The sequence below is a fragment of the Apostichopus japonicus genome, chromosome 6, assembly GCF_037975245.1.
Source record: "Apostichopus japonicus isolate 1M-3 chromosome 6, ASM3797524v1, whole genome shotgun sequence".
Classification (NCBI taxonomy): Eukaryota; Metazoa; Echinodermata; class Holothuroidea; order Aspidochirotida; family Stichopodidae; genus Apostichopus; species Apostichopus japonicus.
Genome location: NC_092566.1, coordinates 9,168,446 through 9,188,575, shown reverse-complemented (window position 1 = coordinate 9,188,575; position 20,130 = coordinate 9,168,446). Strand labels below are relative to the sequence as shown.

Below are 20,130 nucleotides of genomic sequence, written 5' to 3'. Positions count from 1 at the left end.
ATAGGTAGATGAGAGCGCCATAAAAAAGTAAATAATCGTAGTCAATAAGTAAAAAAAGTGATAAATAGCTGAAAAGGGCGCCAGCAGTCCATATGAGTCCGTTTGGGGGGGGGGGCATCCGCCCCCTGACTGTATTGACGCTCCGCCACTGTTGAGAGCTCAGTGTAAGAAAAGAAGGGGGGGGGGAGAGGGGCGGTATTTTTTAACGGTTTGGGTGAACGTCTGCAATGATTCGTAATGACATGTTATCGCAAGCGTTCAACATGCTCAAATAAAAAGAATGAATGAGGAGGAATTCATATCACTTTTTAATCATTTTTTTGAAACAAATTGAGCGAATTGATCGCTAGTAATCTTGAAATTGGTTTTATGACGGTCATTGTCATGTTTCTCATATGTACCTTTCTCATATAAAAGAATTCTGTACGTAATGTTATCAGAAATATTTTTAAAATGACACCAAAGAGATTAAAAATTCTTTTCGAATTTGTTAATAATATTGTCTTTTAAGAGACACCGTAGACACGTTGCTCGGTTGGGTTTACTGCAATAGTGGCAAATGGAGACCAATATCTGCACTTAGTGGACCTAATGTTATAGTCGTGCATTGACCTTGAACAGAGGGGCCTACCGTGAAAACGTACGGAAAATTCATCCTTTTATATCTCAGCGAGACAATTCCACTGGATACAATAATACGACTCAAAAGTCCTTAGATGTGGTCATCATAACAATCACAATAAAAGATATGTATGAAAAGCAGATTAAAGATATGATGGAAACTCAAATGTGGACCAAAAACACGATGTCCCTACGGATGCTGTTTAGTGACATTTACATAATTTGTGTGTAGTAGGTTCCGTAGCTCTTTTGTGGAAAAACTTTGTAATATGCTTAAAGTTGGTAGTTCATCCATGCTTTAGATTAATGAGAGACATAGGTCATCACGTTTTATGAGGAGGGAGGCTATTTTTAAAAATCTGGGTAATAGGTACTGTAACTCTTTTCTTGGAGAAAGCTTGGAATATGCGGATAAGGAAGAAAGTTTCGAGTTCCTCCCACGCATTAGATAAATGAGGGACCTAGTTCAGCACGCTTTGCGAGGATATCTCATATATTAGGTGTAAGAGAAGCGGTGACTGTAAGGAAGGGAAGGGGAGAATGGGGGGGGGGGGTAAATGATGTAACCAGGGGGACCTAATAATTTTTCCTAAATGAGATTAAAAAAATTCATTAATGTAAGTAAATTTCATTACTGCCTGCTCTCGCTGATTTCTTTTAACCCTATAGAGCGGAGTGTGTGAGGTGAAGAAGGGTAGGGCAGGATGGGGAAGGGATGATAAATGACGATGTAACCAGGGGGCTGATAATTCGTTCAATAACAGATTTTAAAATATATATATATGTAAGTTTATATCATTAATGCCTGCTGTCACTGATTTCTTTCAACCCTAAGTTACGCTTATCGGAAGACTATACGCCGATAATACAATTCTTTAACAAGGAGATGCCTCTAATTTATTAAACTGTGTAACTTTCACTAATCTATTTGGAAAAAATATGCTTTTAAGTTGAAAGACTCAGTAAGGATCAATTAAGTAGGTATAGGTGTCATCGCCAACAAAATGTGACAAATGTCAATAGGTAGATGAGAGCGCAATAAAAAAGTAAATAATCGCGAATAAATAAAAAGTGGTGAATAGCTGAAAAGGGCGACAGCTTCCCATTTGAGTCCGCCCCCCCCCCCCCCGCCTGACTGTATGGACGCTCCGCCACTGCCTTTTATGACATTAGAAACACATACTGATATGAGATGAGTGTGGTATATACCTACTGACGACTGATAACAGTATTATAGTGCATGTTCTAGCCTTTTGACATCGTATGAATCTAGCATACAACGTACAGGTACCGTCTGATACCATTATCCGTTTTAAGTGCTATTTAGGGGTTCTAGGACAAAATCCCCCGGACAAAATCCCCCCAGACAATATCCCCCTGACCCATACAAAGCCTGCCTGCAACAACCAGGGATGGCCCAGGTGTGACAGTCAAGGCATGGGACATTGCACTGGTTAGGGTAACGTTCAGGGGATTGGTCAGGGGACTGGTCAGGGTACTAGTGAGGGTACTGGCGAGTGTAACTGTGAGGGCTCCTGTTAGGGTACCTGTGAGGGTACCGGTCAAGGTACTGGTCAGGGTACCGGTCATCATACTGGTCACTCTACCAGTCAGGGTTCCACTCAGTGTACTGGTTAGGGTACTGGTCAGGATACCAGTCCGGATACTGGTCAGGGGACTGGTCGGGAGATCATTGAGGGTAATTGCGAGGCTACCTGTTAGTGTGGCCATGGGATATAGCTCCATGGTGTGACATTTAAGTGACCGGTCAAGGTACTGGTCAAATTACTGTTTAATGTACCAGTACTAGTAAGGGTACGTTTCAGAGTATGTGTCAGGGTGCCTTTCAGGATACCAGTTGGGATATCGGTCGAGGTACCGGCCGGGGTACTGGTCAGGGAGGGGTACCGGTGGGGGTAACTGTCAGGCTCACTATTAAGGTACCGGTCGGGGTATGGTCGGAGTACTGGTCCGGGAACCACTGAGAGTACCACTGAGAGTACCAATGGAAATACTGGTGAGGGTACCTGATGACGGTACTGGATGACGATACCGGGGACCGGGATGACGCATTTTTGTAAAGAATTGATGGGATTTTTTATACCTTGGGGAGATTTTGGCTTGGGTGGATTTTGTCCTAGGGGGATTTTATCCAAGGGGATTTTGGCTCTGGGGGATTTTGTCCTAGGGGGACTTTGTCCGGGGGGATTTTGTCCTGTTACCCTATTTAGGTATTAGTATTGGACCAAAAACAGTATTAATGTCGGCACGAAACAAACGTTAAAGAAAGCTCAAATGTTGTTTGTCCATCTCTAGCATCCCTGGTGGAACCATGGAAATATTTGAAAATTGTCAGCACTGTGGCAAGTCCCCAGACATTTTGATATGTTACCATTATAGTTAACAAATTGGGTAAAGCCTGTTCAGGGAATGATGATAAGCAGCCCCTCCACTTTTATGTTTTTGACAAAATACTATACCCTCAAAGCCAGATTTTTAAAGCAAAAAAATTATGGCTCAGGAACTAATGGTATACTGGCAGTTTTGAACTAAAATCGACAGTGAATATTACATGAATTGCATCAGAACATAATTTAAGTAATGTATAAATGCATGCGCAGTTGCAACTATTCACTGTATGTTTATTTTTTTTTCACTCCTCAGAGGAATACTGCTACAAACAGTCAAACAACAAACAATTTTCAATTGATCAGGAATACAACAGAAAGTGTCCCTTTCTGTACACTTCTGTACAGTATACTGTGTCGCTGACTCAAAACATAAACAGAGATAGAGGCAGTGAATGTGATTGCTTAAAATTCATCAAAAATTGTTGACGATTTGTATTTTTTAAACTTCTACCCAGAAATCTGGCTTATTACCAAACACATACAGTAGTGGAGATTAGCATGATATTAAAAGACGAGACACAATACAAATTGTACAATCATATTCAAGCAGTTGATTGTATTTTCAATCCCAGTTTATATTTTCCACAAGATTTATTTCACATAAACCAGGATACTTGCACTATTTCATGACCTCAATTTACTGACCTCTCTCATACATGAGAAACATTTTGGGAACTAACTTATACCTCAAGTATTTATCTAGACTTACCAGTATAGGCTGTATCTAATACCGTAACCAATGCAAATTACCACAATATCATGGAGTTCCATGCTTGTAGGGACAAAATTATACACAATACCCCTGGATTGCACAATTTCATTTTACCTATAGTTACAAATGTTGTGGTTTTACAGTATGTTTCATTGGGCTGCACTAGGTTTCCATGACATTGGTGCTAGTTGCATGTGCCTTTGCTGTATTCACGCCCCTCAATTTTGATTTTTAATTTTGTTTAAAGAATAAACTGGTTCTTGGTGTAATAAAAGACCACAAGCTTTCAGTAATTAAGTCAGGCCTAACATTGTAAACTTTTCCCATAGCATAACCCCTGAACCCCACTTGTAGAATTGTGAAACTGTGGATCAGAAACAATGCAGTGTACCCCTGGAGATTTTGAGGGATAAAAGTTTGAAAGATTTTTATAATAGTAATCTGCTTAACAAATACCCTTAGTCCTGCACAAGTATCGGTGTGGTGGTTGTTGAAAATTACTGTACTATGGCTTGCTGATCTTGCTTGGAATACAAAATTAAAACATCTTAAAACATGAGAAATGCATTTAAGAACAGTTAAAGCAAGGTAAGGCAGCAAAATATCCAGTAACCTCAACACTTAAGCATCAGGACCACTTCAGTTGTATAACAAGTTCCATGTTCTTGACAAGCAGCTGCAAATGTTCCCTAATACTTACAAAAACATGTAGTGCCACAATGTCACCAAACTAAAATATTTCAAGAAGTACATTGCAAAAGAATGAGAATTTATACAGTTAAATATGTAGAAGACTTCCCATGAAGACTGGTCTGCATTCTCTTGGTTCTGTCTGCTTGAAGCTTATAATATTAATTTCCTCTATATTTTATATGGTGTAACAGTGTAACATATCCTGGAACTAGTTAGTTTTCTGTTACTGCTCTGCATTTATGTGAAGCAAATACTACATTACTGTGCCAATCCAACAACTATTCCCAGCAACTTCCTAACTCCATTGAAAGATGTGCTGTGTAACAGAGGATATACATGAGATGTGTGAATCTACTTTGCGATTTACAGGACATACTTTTGCTTTGCTTGGCATCGTCTTCTATGCAAGCTTTTAATTGATAAGCCCAACAAGGAGCTACTGTATACCACTATGTACAGCATGATGGAAAGCTTGGTTGATGATTGTATTCACCCCACTGTGTTCTGTGTGATAATCTTGCCTGGCATTTCTAATTAGAGCATATCCTTTGCTGTATTAGCCTGTAGATCTATACATCTGTTGGTACAAAAAGAAAAGCTTTCTCTTAAAGATATGCTGATTTGGTCCCAATTATAGCACGCGCAATATAGCTTGGAATGTTTTGCGATTACCGATTAGACCTCACATGACCTCACACTCTACAAATGAAGAAAACAATGAACTGCTTTACAAAACTAAATCTCCTGTAATTCAGCCAATATTTTAATCATCTCACAACCTTTCATATATACTATTTTCACTGTAAATTTCAATTCGTTTATCAATCCCATTTTGGGCCCATTAATTCTTGATTCATCTTGCCTTGTATACAACATTACACATTTTATTTATGCAGCCATGCATTCAATTGGAGCTGAAACAGCTCCCTACCATAGCAAGTGCTTTTAAAAGTTGCAAGTCATTCAAGCGTTACCAATTGTAAAGATTTCAAAATTTAAATATACATGTACATTTTATGTGGACCTAGCCTGACAATTTGGTGTTGTCTTGCATTGACCTTTAAGATTAAAAACCAGAGAGTGGATAGAGCTCTAGTGTAGTTAAATACTATGGACATAGAGGAAAAGATACCACCACATTAACCAGATCATACAAAAGTTTTCATCCCTTCTGATTGTTTCTTTCTTCATTCCATAACTTTGGAATAAATTACCTCAGATGTTACTCGTATTTGAGATAATAGAGTCCTATGGTATCAAGTTTATGCGATGTCAAACCTACAGAATATTAACTTACTTTGTGGTTAATTCAGAAAATATCTTCCATTTTGCTGTCAATGATGCAGTAGGTCACCACATCAGTCTGTCCCAGACGGCATCTGTGCTCTAGCTATGATTGCTGCCGTTCCAACATTGACTTTTTCACTGCATGGCAGCTACATCGTACAGTGTTTTCCCTTGGATAGTGGGCTGTTGTCATTCATCTTGAGATTGAGAATGTTGATCATCAAATTTGTCTGAGAAAACATTAACAGTGCCAATCAAATAAATATCAAATGATCAGAGTGTAGATGTGCATTATTTCAATTTTTATTGTACACTTCTCTCCAATATATTTTGGGCCAATACAGAGCTTAGATCTTTAACACTGAATATTGCACATTTAGTCAACTTGGTATTACTTATGGATCTAAATAGACTTAACAAAATGACTTACAGTATATGCAAGGGAGGGGATAGAAGGCTTTATCAAATTTTTGTGTTATATAGATTTTTGGAGGATGTTAACTTTTAATTAGGTGCACTCAGCTTTTGTAATAGTTACATTATGGAAATGTACTGACTCAATAACCTTTTGGATGCATGGCATTGTTATTTTGTACAAATTTTGGTTAGTTATAAATAAGACACTTGAAACACAATGCATCACTTGAGAGACTTAGATTAAAGGTATTCTGCATTGGCCCAAATTTGATGCTGGATTTTCTAGTATTAATCCTTTAACTGTTTTTATTGATACCCTCACTGGGATATTCAGACATCTTACAGTACAGTGGTGTTTAGAATGTCTGAGAATATTTTGGAGAGTAAAGACTTCCAAGAACTTTTTGAAAAGTTCTAGCAATTATAGCATCTCTTATTCAATACAGGCTACTTGTAAGTTACATTTGCATGGTGACTTCAGTCTCTAATAATCTAGGCATAGCTACTGTACAGTATAGTAAAGGCTTCATAATTGACGCACCCCCGTAATTGACGCACCTTAAATTATTACTAGCAACGATACAGCAGGCCACCTAAACTTTTTTGCAGCCAAACAGAATTACATATTTCATGAGTTTGAATCCATTTGAGGTATTTGCTGACCAAATTGTGGTATTTTTTAAGCTTTTAACACCCTCCCCCCAGTTTTGCACACGTTTTGGCCATTTGGAAATCTTACACCCTTAAAATACCCAACATTACCTCAATATGAGAACACTACTCTCTGGGACATGACCTGTCAGAGCTTAGAGGCTCAGAGCATAGCAAACAGCATCTCAAGTCAATGGATGTATACTAAGGCCTACACTACAGTTAGCTTATCGACGAATGTGTCAATTTAGGGGTATGAAAGAACTTGACACGGCAGACATTTTGTGGTCAAATTCTGCTCAATTGTACGGTGCATAAGCATAGAACCTTAAATATTTTGAGATTAGAACATTTCTGAGGAACTACACATATGAAAAACACATACAGTTGAGTAATTTGGATTTTTCCTTGATAGATATCATTGATCAAATCCTTAAGTGCGTCAATTATAAGCCCACCATGCTACAGTATCTGGTCATGATTAGGGCAATGTACAGTAACATAATTGTCCAGCGAAATCTAAGGCCATATGATACTGTACATACATGCACATTAGGCTAAGAAGTTAAGCTGACCTACAGTACTTGAAATCTAATTTCTCTGGCAGTTGGTATTAATTTGTAGCTCAAACTACAGACCAGTTTACCCTTGACCCAATGCTAAGGTAGTGTTAGGACTTGGACTATGGCCCTAGGCTACAGCCGAACGTAGGCTAGGCCTTACAAGTTTTAGGCTAGAAGCTAGTCTAGACTATAGTATTGAAATATGGGTATGAACAAATAACGTGAAGCTGTATGCAACAACGTTATAATATCAACGTTATTAATATCACCAAACTTTATTGACTTATCTCATGGACCTTACCTGAAGTTGTTGGTGAGACGTTTTCGTTTTAACGGTACTTTTTTTAAGAAAAAGTCAACAAGGACAGAACCTGGGCACGAAAACCAAACTACCCGGCGAACGACTGACCCGATATCAAGCCCAGTCCCCTTGCATCGAGAGGGAACAGATACTACACATCATCTTATATTAGCCGAAACTGTTATTGGGTTGCATGCAATGCAGCCTACGGGTATACTTTAGCGTTAGCCCTGGCGTATACAGTGTACACAGTGTAGAGCGTATACACTGAATACAGGCTACTGCCGTTGTCAAGAAAACTACGGATGCCTGTACGTCAGGTCAACTTATATACCAACTGGGGGATATACTTTGAGAGCAAGACTTAGGTTTACCGTAAGGGTTTGACCAATTGGATTTTTCCTTGCCAAATGACCCAAAAAGTAGGTAGCAGCTTATAACGACTGATATGCAGTCCTAGTACCATAAGGTATACTGATGTAAAATTTCAAGTTGATCCAATTATTTCACCTCAGGTAAACCTAAGCACCAACTTGGAGAAGTAAACGTAAATACCAATCCAGTGCTATATATATATATATATATATATATATATATATATATACATATATATATATATATATATATATATATATACATATATATATATATATATATATATATATATATATATATATATATACATATATATATATATATACATATATATATATATATATATATATATATATATATATATATATATATATATATATATATATATATATATATGTTTATACGAAAAGTGAGTTGTCAAAGTTAAAGGGGGAGATATTTTGTCGGTCATAAATTTAGCCGCCAGACAACGTCTTAAACAGTGAATCAGCAAAGAATACGTACATACATATACATATATGTATCTTATAATGAGCTATTATGCGTAAAGTGATCGCTTCCGAGTTGTTTTCTTTAACTTCTTTATAAATTATAACACATGTGACTATAAGTGAATGTCAGTGATGAAAAGAAGACTTAAGTCATTTTGAACTCATCCAAGAGAAACTGTTACTCTCAGGAAGCTGTGTAAATATGACATCATCACGATAGCAGTATAGCAGACGACAAACGGTTGGAAGGATCCTTCTCTGCTAGATACTGTCTGGATATATTTCTAATAATATCAAAGGAATACTTACAAACGTCAAATGTCAAATGCTAGAAAATGATCACAAAGAATACAACAAAACATACAAGAATATTTCAAACTTTGATGCATGATTTTTTTTTTTTTGGGTACTTGATTTGATGTTTCAGTGAATTTATGCGGATTGAACATATTTAAATTCATTTTTCTTGAAATAAATTTGTAATGGCTCTTTCATGTTTTGGAGTTATCGGTAGCATGAATCCATTGATATAGACAGATATTTACCAGTGACAAATGGTAAATTTCTTTTAAGCCATCCCCCATTCTTCGGAACAAAATTAATATACCGAATTATCCCAAAGAGAAAGAAAAAAAAAAACCCAAACCATAACCCCCATGACAACACGTTCATATAGTAATTCCGTATGTAATGTATCGGGTCGGTGCATTTACAGCTAGATTCCACCTGTCTTACATGGACAAATTATAATATTCCCCCTTCCCTCACCCCACCTCTCTTGTCTTGATTACGTTCCGAGCAGACAGTTAATTGGACAGGATTCTCTCCTTGAAAAGAACGACATAGAACCAACAGTGTAATCTCTCTTTAATGACATGGATCACGTGACACTGATCACTGCCTTATCATTGTGTACTTAACCAAACTCCTGTTGCTGTAACCACAAGGGATCGAGGCTTTATCTGTTAGCGACCTCTATTTTTCTAATCCATGGCTTCCGTCAGTTCTGTAACGGAAACGTCATGTTGGTGAAAAAGATGTGGTCCCCGCATCACATCTGACTTACAGAGGAGGGGACAGACGGACGGACAAAGCATGTGCTGTTTGGTAATTAATTGGTTATAATCAACTTAATTCAATTCATTGTAGGTTATCCGTAATTATAAAGAAAAAATCGACAGACACGAAAATCTGTAGATTTCATCATAAAACCGATCATAATTCGTGGTGGGTCATCTGGGTTTGGGTAAAGTTGTATTTCACTTATCAAGTATATGCAGAAAGTACCGTATAAAAGAAGTGTGACGTCACTTGATAAAACAACGCCATCCATTACCTTAATTTAACATTAGCTGTGAATATACTTGACCCTCTCCAACCCTACAACACCCCCACCGCCCCCCCCCCCGGCCTCTCCCGTTTAACAGTGTCGTGAGAAAATAAAGAAAGATAGTCTACGTTTAAGAAGCTGAGCTACTTGTCATATAACAGAAAATATTGTAAAAATCCTTAATTGCACTGGCAGTTGTCTTAATTGTAAGCCCACTCATTATATTCCTATCATTGGTTTTGTACCGGAAAGATGTAGACGGTTAAATAGGAAGCCCTTTGACCTATACTACTACCAGAATACTTCCGGGTAACCGACTTCTCTATAGTCTAAAGTTTCTGGTTGCATTTGTCACCAGAGTCACTTTGAAGTTAAACTTAAGCAATGCTCTGTCGATGTGGTGTGTATATTACTTTCGGCAGTATAAGCCAATGTATCTTAAATAATATATGGAGACATTTTCTGTGAAAGCAGTGGCGTAGCTAGGATTTTTTCAGTGGGGGGGCCATGGGGGGGCTGTTCTTTCTTGTGGGGGGGCCGGGTTACTATCTGAGCGGAGCGCCACCTTGGTTGGCGCGGAGCGTACAGAGAAAATTTGAGATTTCAGCACCCCCCAGATCGCAGGAGATGGCACCTGCAGACAAAATGAGGTGAAATCATGCTAGTTGCTAATGTAGGAATCTTCCAAATTAGAGTTTTTTTCTTGTTAATATCTTAACAAATTTTTTCCATTCGAAAATGCTTTGAGTTTGACTCACAGAAATTCGTAAAAAGTCACGGGCTTAGCCAGGATTTGCAAAGTTGTATGCACGGCTATCTGAGCGGAGCGCCACCATCGGTTGGCGCGGAGCGTACTTTTAAAAAATTTTTGGTTTTACAAACCCCTCAGATGGCCGGAAACGGCCCTTCCCGAGTGTTCATTCTGGTTCCCTGGCCTCTTGCTAACTTAAGGCACCTCAATTTTTATGTAGAAAAAAGGCACATTTCTAACCTGAGGAAAAGTGGGGGAGGGGCACGTGCCCCCTTTTTCCCCCCGGTTCCGCCGCCCTTGGTCCAGGTATACAATTGACTAGTTAGAAGAAAAAAAATTGATCGTGCAAAAAGCGTGGTAGCCCAGATGAACTGCGCTTACGGTGGTGTTACACGGAAATATTCGGGCATCATGATGCTAAATAAAGAAAATCATGGAATTGTCGGGCAAAAATTTGAAAAAGATTCGGGCAAGCTACTGCATATTTATATATATATATATATATATATATATATATACATATATATATATATATTTCCACAGGACAAGAAATTCGGGCAAAAGTCCTGAAAAATTCGGGCAGCCTAAGAGGAGAAAAAATATATATATATATATATTTTTTCTCCTCTTAGGCTGCCCGAATTTTTCAGGACTTTTGCCCGAATTTCTTGTCCTCTGGAAATTTAGGGGGCAGTCTGCCCCCCTGCACCCCCCGCCTCGTACGCCTATGGTTGGCATCATTTGTTGTTTCAAGGTGTCAAGGCCTTTCTCCCAACTCAAACCCCTGTGGGCTACCGGTAGGTTTGCAGGAAATGCCCACATGTGGACTTAAATAGCATTAGAGGAAGGGGATGGAAGACTAACACGCATCGATGTTTCGGTAATGGTCCACATTGGTGGCTCGGTGCTAATTAGGCCATTTATTGGGTTTCTTGAGGCAGCTGTCATCAGAATCTGGGTTTTTGTGCCAATCGATGACCGATAACATGTATTGGTAGATATCGATATCGCGCAGCACATGCACAAGGTTCGTGGTGTATGGTCGCAACCGTCGCATCGACCATTGCCATGCCATGCTGTATGACCATTCTCATGATTACTACAGATATTGTATTATTCTTATTCTGCCAGATGCAGACGAGAAAATTGTGTAACTCTATTTCCCAAATTATTGAACAAAAAATATTAGTGAATCCCACTGATGAGTTTTTTTTTTTTTTTTTACAATTTTTTTTTTACATTTTTTTACCCCATTCCCAGTGGGGGGGCCAGTGGGGGGGCCAGCCGATTTCATGGGGGGGCCCCGGCCCCCCCAGGCCCCCCCGTAGCTACGCCACTGTGTGAAAGTATTGTAGGTCTAGGCTAAGAAACACGGCCACGTCTGTCAAATAAAAATACTCTTTCCCCACTTTTGTTGAACATCTGTTATGACATTAATCTAACTCATAACGCAATATACAGTCACTTCAACTCCGATTTCCGTAAGTGTAAATCTAGTGTATTAATTAAGCATTAAAGAAATACCAGTTCTCCTATTTATAATGTTATAACTTAATCAAAACTATATATAACTATATATAACTATATATATATATATAACTAAACTATATATAACTATATATATATATGAATATATATATAACTATATATATATATATTGATAACTATATATATTAAAAACTATATATATAACTATATATGTACTACATATATAACTATATATATATAAAACAATATATATATATAACTATATTTATAACTATATATATATTTATATGTGTGTGTGTGCGTATGTGTGTGTGTACGTCTGTCTAAGTAGTCCAAAAAGCCCGCGAAAACAAAGTGACAAGCAATACGCACAATAACAGACTTGAAGTAAGTCTGGCATAGTACAGTAACCTTATCATCATCTTGTGTGATCCAACATATACTTCGGTCACGCGCATTCTGTTATATTAGGTGCGCTCGATGACAGATTCGAAGATCCCTTGGCCGCAATACATAAAGGTGTGCGGAAAAACATAGTCACACTTAATTATTATATGGGACTGGCACTCGAGTGTTCTGCTCCGTCACTGCCTAATGATTAACCAGCCTGACCATTTTAGCCGATTGTAGAAGAATATGTTTCTGCTAAAAGAAATATTCCACAACTATTTTTTATCTATACCCCTTTACGAAAATGTTACAATATGATATTAAATTCAGAAATTACATAGACGTAATACCGGTAACGGTGACTAAATAGGGGAGACGAGGTAAGAAGGGAAAGTGAGATGCGGAGAGGAGGAGGGGGAGGGGGGTTGGGAGGGGTGACGAGGAGAGTGAAATGAGGGATGGAAGAAGAGGATGGTATTGAGGAAGAGCTCTTCGTGTTGCGACGGTATAATTTTATCGTAAAGTAGTTAAACTGTACCTTTTAATCATTGCATTCTTTACTGCAGAGGGGAAAGGTCTGTCAGATACCACGTGACTACACATCTGGTTACGTCACTGACTTGTAAGGTGTTCTAACGTCAAATTCATGAACACCAACCAAGTCACATGCATCAATCTCATACTTACCTGTTAAATATAACAAGATAGAGAAGAAGCTCTCCTCTCAAAATGTTGTCCCCTTCAAAGGAGACCATTTCGGTAGCTAGATTCATGTAGTTCAGTAATCAACTGCCGCAGTGTCACGTTTAACGCAGTTTGTGGCAAAGAAAGGGACACATTCCCATCAAGAATTCCCCTTTTTGCGCTCTTCATTTTTATCCTTAAGTACATTATTAAATTACGCTAAAAGTAATCTTTATTCCATATCATTTTCCCTGTCCCTGTTTCCATATTTACCGGGAAATTTAAAAGAGCATAACCCCACGGGGATATATCTCCCTGGCCACCCACCCCCTTCCCCGCCCCCTCTCGCCACACCAGAGTCCGACCTTTCTATATTTGAAACAGTACAATCTAGTTTACAAGTTAGACTCGTGTCTGGCCACCCTTGTACTATTGTCAGAGGTACAGAATAATAACACGGCAGTGCGGGATGCGTTGACAGATGGCGCTAGCTTGAAGCTAGTCGAGTGTATATAATTTAGGATGTGTGACTTGAAATACTCCATGAAAACAGATTTTCATTTCTAATCAATTAAAAGAAAGGGCAACTTGACACTTTTGAGGAGAAGAAACAGAAGATAAAGAAAGAGATGAAGAAAAAAGAAGAAGATTAAGAAGAGGTATACATCTCACTACCGTAGAAAACGATACAGGTTTCTACATCCATCGATTACCAATATTTGGCTAGTCCTAAGTAAAGGCAGTCAATCGATTTACCTGCTATTTATTGTAAGATTTTTTTGTATATGAATATGTAATGTTAACAGGCACTATGACAAGGACGCGATACCTTAATTTGAAATGATCCCTGAGGTAAAGAATAATAAATAGAAACTGGAAGGAAAGACTACCAACTCCCGACGGGTAAGTCTGTGGTGGGGTGGGGCAGGCGGGGGGGGGGGGCTGTTCATACTGTCCGCACGAAACATGGTATTTTAGAGGGAAGTTCTGAGTGGTATTAGCATTAGGAAATTCTCCCAACTGACGAGGAGAGGGGGAGGGGGGGGTGGAACGATCGTACTGATGGGTTTTCATTTTCCCACTTTGTTACGATTTTCATTTATGTTTCACTCAAGGTAATCCAAGTTGATGCAGATAAATGGGTTATTTTCGCCAGCTCCCCCTTATAACCAGTAACTGCCCTCGTAAAAATAAACCCATACCAGAGAAAAAAAGTATCACCTTCCTCTGAAAAGAATGAGACAAACATTGCCAGATGAAATATAATGATCATATTTATTTTTCTAACCTCTTACATACAATACAATTTCTGTAGTTTAACATCCTTAATTATTTGTTTTTTGAAATTTACAGTAACATTCTTACTGAGAAAAAGGAAAAAAAAAAACAGGACTAAATCAACTTATAGCTCAGAGTAAGAGAGACACTTATACTAAATAATAATCATATCAACAGTAAATAATAACAATATTAATTTACATATCACTGCCACACAACTCTCTAATACCATAGATTTCATTTTAATTAAAATCTTATACAATATAAACTGAAGAATTGAAAGGAGATACCAAAACTAGATAATAACTCAAAATACAAGGGAGAAAAAAAAACTTAAAGTGATGTACGTTCTTAAAATTAAATAGGAGATTTAGTTATTATCAGTCAGGAGGCCCATTAAAATCGGCCAAGTTCATTTATTGAAATTCAGGGTTACACTCAATTTTTTAGAATACAAACAAAATGTATGTAGTCCTTAACAACAATTTAAAGAACATACTTTGTTAAAATATTGCAAAATAAAGTGAAAGCGAAAACAAATAAGAAAATGTTTTTGGGGTTGCAATGTTTTTATTTTCTTACAAGTGGTGGCATAGCCATCAAAAGAGGCGGGGGGGACATGTAGGGGTATCCCCGCCCTCTCCATGAGGGGTTATCCCGTGCCTAGAAGCACCCTTCCAGGTGGATATGCGTGCATTATATATCACCATCATATTATTATCATTATCCCCTCTACGTTTCATGACATTGTATGGAGTCGGTTGTTCCATTAAATGCAAAGTTGTAGTACACTATTTTGAGGGCATTGTGAGGATTAAGGCCTTTTGGCAGTCCCTCTCCATAGCTCATTGACCACGCCCACTGTTGCCAATGTGATGACTGATTGGCTTGTCTTCAGTGACATTTTATGATGAATATTCAATAATATGAAAATAATCACAAGTATATCAAGGACACTTCCTTTTTGACTTAATGTCTGACAAAATAAATAAGAAAATGTAACTCTTCTATTATTCAGAAATTTTGAGATAAAAACTTTTAAACACACATTTTTTACTTGTGTCGCACTATTTTTTTTTCCTTCTTCATTTTTTGGGCCCGAAAAAGCAGCAGTTGACAGGTCGTTGGGCAATTGTCAAACGGATCGTGAACTTCGTCGGCATGGTTTGCTAATATATCTTACATCGACCGATAGGAATAAATTTAAAGGTACTGGCATGTCGGAGGAAAGATACACTGAAAAGACTCCTCCAGTCTCTTCTCAGAAATTAAATGTAACAATCCAGCACCCACCATCAAAAAATGCAACTTGACAATTTGAATTGAGTTAAAGCAGATGATGAAGATGATGATGACGGGACCACCATGTAATGTCTTTATAAAAGGGCTTTCCAATTATAAATTTCCTACCAGAACCAAAACCAGATCAATTCATTGGTTGAAGGCAAAAAGCAGAAGAGAATTAAAATTCCACTTTTTTTATCTTCAGCAATGTGCTCAAGCACTATGGCTTGAATAGTCTTGGCATACAAGAAGGTGGCCGATAATTATTTTGACGACCCGGATTGATATCTTTTGCAGGCCTGATGCGAGCATCCTATTGAGAGAAACCCTGCACTATATTGTATAGAGGGGTACAGGTTTATACATCAATATGTTAAACACAGCCCAGGAGGGAGAGAGAGTAATAAAGAAGGGTCCTCCCCTTCATATTAGTTTCCCATCCCCCATTACCATTCTCTTCACCTTAGCTGTGCTTTAATAATTTAAAAATAGAAATATTTGAGAGCACAGTTACAATGAACAGGAGGTAATTTTCTACAGTTTTAGTACAACTCATCACCCAGTACAGAACATATAACAAAAATGAAAAATTATGATAAATATGTTAATATATATATATACTAAGAAACATTTCAATCTACAAATCTATGAGAAAACGTTCACTATGTTTTACATGTTTCATTTTAGCTTCCTTCATTTTGTCAGTAATTACTGTACTATTTAACATTACCCATTCTCGGTTTTAGCTTACTGTTAATACCATACCATACGTCTGACACTTGAGTGTGAATCTATAGATCGATGTAGGGTACAGACACACACACACACACACACGTAAGCAGGTGTGTTTTACATTCAGACCGAGGACCTCATTGTTTCCCATTGTTCAAATCCACGTAGCCTAACTTTAACAATACCCCATAACAACAGAATTCTTTCGAGGACGTGGTAATTCTTTAGAAATCACATCCGAGGACCTGCAATTCTTTTGTTCAAGTCCTCGGTCAGAATATAAAACCAGTGCATCATCTTTATCACCAGCGAGAGGCCACTGAGTTAGAAGATGGATGAATTTCTATCGACTCGAGATGAAATACATTTAATACAACAATTTCAAATCGTTGAGGTCTCTTGCAAACCTTGTTGAGAGAGACTTAAAAGGGGAACCAGTATTTTGACGAAGCCACAGAACCAATGGATTTCAAGGGTTGACTAGATTTCACCGACAAAATTTCCTGGGATGTGCATCATCAAATATTACAATCTAAAAACTAAAACAACAAAAAACAAAGGAAGAATCATGCGTGAATGAAAATTTCCTTAGCCGAAGCACTGAAGAAGTATTTCATATTTTGGTTTTAACTATTAGTACTAATAAATAAATAACAGCTTCCCAAATAATATCCATTAAAAGATACCGAGATCTCCAAAAAGAAAAACATAATCTTGATAAAATCACAAAACCCGCCTCAAAATGTTTCAAAACTGAAATAACTCGGCGATATCATCAAAGAGATTTTCAACTCGATTGCAAACACCAAACATAATCACAAAAACTTGAAGAAAAAAAAGGATTGTAAATTTAACAGATTAAAATGGTTGCTTCAAATGGAATCTGAATATTTTCTGAGAAAAAAAAAGGTAAACTGTTGTATTTTATATACAGTTATATCTCTTTCCTAGCAAATAAGTTTCCCATTTTTCTCCCCCCCTCTTTGACTTTTATTTCAACATTTTTATGTATTGCTTTGCAGCTCACGGTATATATACCTGTGTGATAAAACCACTAAGTACAGAACTAAATCACAAACGATATTTTCAAACACAAAAAAAAATACAGTTCTAGATGGAAAAAAAATTCAAGTAGACAATTTATCGTCTTACATCCTAATCTAACGACGATTTTTTCCCCCTTCCCATTTATGAAACGGATACGAAGGATAAATTAATTAGCGACTTCACTCAGGTGACATCTGAGAAAATATTTGCCTATTTCTACAATCTATATATATACATATATATATATATATTATTTTCAAGAGAGAAAAGATGATTGGGGAATTTGGGAAAGTCGGAAACGTACGTCTTAAAAGACTTTCTGAAAGTCAGACACATCATGGCTTGAAAACCTTGAACAACAAAGGCTTGAAAACCTTGAAAACAAGGCTTGAAAACCCTTCCACGAGTATAAACAGAGGCAAACATTTCTATTGTTGTCTATAAATCACAGAAAAGACAAAATCACTTCAAAGAAACTTCTTGGCAAACAAAACTCTTATCCACTGGCCTGACAAGGTCGTCTATCTTGGTATCTTATCGATCTACATAAGAAAATATGTTTTCTACCTAATAAAATTTGAAATATGACAAAAAGATACAGATTTTAATTTTGGTGAAGTCATTGTATATGACCTTAACAAATTATTTTAAGAACATGTTTACAAGAAAATTGAAAAAAAAAAATCCGAAACTGCATGAAACTGCTTAAGAATAACTGGTTAGACAATGACAAATGTATAAATACTACTAACCTTAAACCTTTTCAAATGTTGGGAATCCTTAAAAGGAGTATTTTATGTTAGCAGTCATGATAGATCACGTTTCTCTCTATGTTTTAAGCATTGATCTAAACTGCAGTCTCACATGGTCCCAGCATGCTACGTTATCTTTGACATAGGAAGGCTATCTCTTGCAGTATGCAGGCTGTCCTCAAATTGCATGTGGGCTGCCCCCATACTGTATGTGGGCTGCCCCAATACTGCATGTGGGGTGCCCATACTGCATGTGGGCTGCTCCATACGGCATGTGGGTTGCCCAATACTGCATGTGGTTTTCCCACTCCTCTAAATTCATTCATTTCAACAATCATTTAAGTAAGGGTATAGTGACTAATCTATGTTTAATTCATCAATGCACAGGAAGACACAGAACATTCACATTCTATGTCTGTTGTGAACTAAAAACACACATTTAGGTTTTCTGTGTTTAGTATACATAGATCATTTAACATTTAGGTTTCATGCCTGCGGTACACCTATGTCATTTCACTTTCAAGATATATGTCTTTGGAATACTTAAGTCAACTTACATGCAGGTTCTCTGTCTTTAGTATACTTCAGTCCCTTTGCATGCAGGTACTCTGTCTTTAGTATACTTAAGTCACCTTACATACAGGTTCTGTCTTAAGTATACTTAAGTCACTTTACATGCAGGTTCTGTCTTTAGTATACTTAAGTCACCTTACATGCAGGTTCTCTGACTTTAGTATTCTTTGGTCATAGGTATCGAATCGTATCTTATACATACATCACCTAACCTCTTAGCCCCATACCGCAGCAATTCATCTTGTTTGACTACATTTACACGACTTTGGCTACAGAACTCTTATGCTTCTGTCTTAGTCCAACATAAACTCAATATATCTGTATGGTTGCAATAGTTCCACAGAAAAGAAAGAAAGAAAGGATTTTAAGTAGGAATAGTAGGTAGGACCTTAGCAGCTTCACCTGATCCCGGGCATTGCATGTCTCTCGCAAACTAAAGCAATCAGAACTCATTACGTCCTAGAATCTGTGGTCTGCTTCTGGCCAATGGACATAATGGGTAGCTGGGCACCTTGCATCCCCTGGAGGACCCTCGGATCTAGGAGCAGCGGAATGGTCCTGACCTGGGAGGAGCTCTTATCTGGCGGTACCAGGGTCGGCAGTGGAGGTTGGAGGATGATGTTAGACTGGCCGCCGATGGTAGGGAGGTTTGGGGTTGGCCCCTGTGTGTTAGTGGCAGCCGTCGGTGGTAGGATGGAGGGCTGCACGACTGGTGGGTCAGTCCTGGGTGGCTGCTTTGCAGGTTCCTCAGGGGTGACCTCCTGTTGGTCAGATACCGCTGTGTCTTCCGCTAGAGGGACAAGAATTGATGTGAAACTTGTGTCTTTAGAGTCGATGTAACATATTGCTTTCATGATAACAAGAGTAACTTGCCTTCAAAAATCTTATACAAAACAGGTACCCCAATTTGAGTATATTAAATTTGAACATGAATTGAAATTGGAAATCATAACATCACAGATATTTAGTTCCAATGAACATTGAGAAACAGTACCATACACACCAATTAAGAAGGTGGAGGAGTGGTCAGGTGGAGGAGCCAAATGGAAGGGCCAGATGCGGGTCCAAGATTATAGAAACTAGGGGTGTGGCAGAGGGATTGTTAAAGGCTACTCCCATGTAGGGGTCGGTGGGATCCTCCCCCGAAAAGAATCTTAAATTAAGATGACAAATGGTGTATCCTGAGGCATTATTAGACTTCAAGTTAGGTCGGTAATGATGTGATTGAAGAAACTTTCTGGCATACTGTCAATGATTTCACAAGACCCGATGGGGCTATTACTGGAAATATGACTGAAA

At 37.9% G+C, this 20,130-nt stretch overlaps 1 protein-coding gene and 1 long non-coding RNA gene across 3 annotated transcripts in view; both read right to left on the bottom strand.

Moving 5' to 3' along the window:
* Nucleotides 1-3,573: 3,573 nt before the first annotated feature.
* LOC139968910 (uncharacterized) lies at nucleotides 3,574-8,157 on the bottom strand. The gene is made up of 3 exons (XR_011793579.1): nucleotides 7,657-8,157; nucleotides 5,735-5,954; nucleotides 3,574-5,014 (listed from the first exon to the last, which is right to left on the bottom strand). It is a non-coding gene; the product is annotated as an uncharacterized lncRNA (long non-coding RNA).
* A 6,264-nt stretch (nucleotides 8,158-14,421) lies between these two features.
* The window catches only part of LOC139968906 (Golgi-specific brefeldin A-resistance guanine nucleotide exchange factor 1-like), a 47,486-nt gene continuing 41,777 nt past the window's right edge, over nucleotides 14,422-20,130 (bottom strand). The window contains exons 35-36 of one of the 2 annotated variants that reach the window (XR_011793578.1): nucleotides 18,967-19,621; nucleotides 14,422-18,890 (exon numbers count right to left, since the gene is read on the bottom strand). Coding sequence is in view for 1 of the 2 variants with exons in the window: in XM_071973519.1 (XP_071829620.1) it covers nucleotides 19,284-19,621 (338 nt within the window). In the remaining variant the exon portion in view is untranslated. Of the gene's footprint in view, nucleotides 19,622-20,130 lie in introns of both variants that reach the window. The other variant, XM_071973519.1, reaches the window with a different exon arrangement.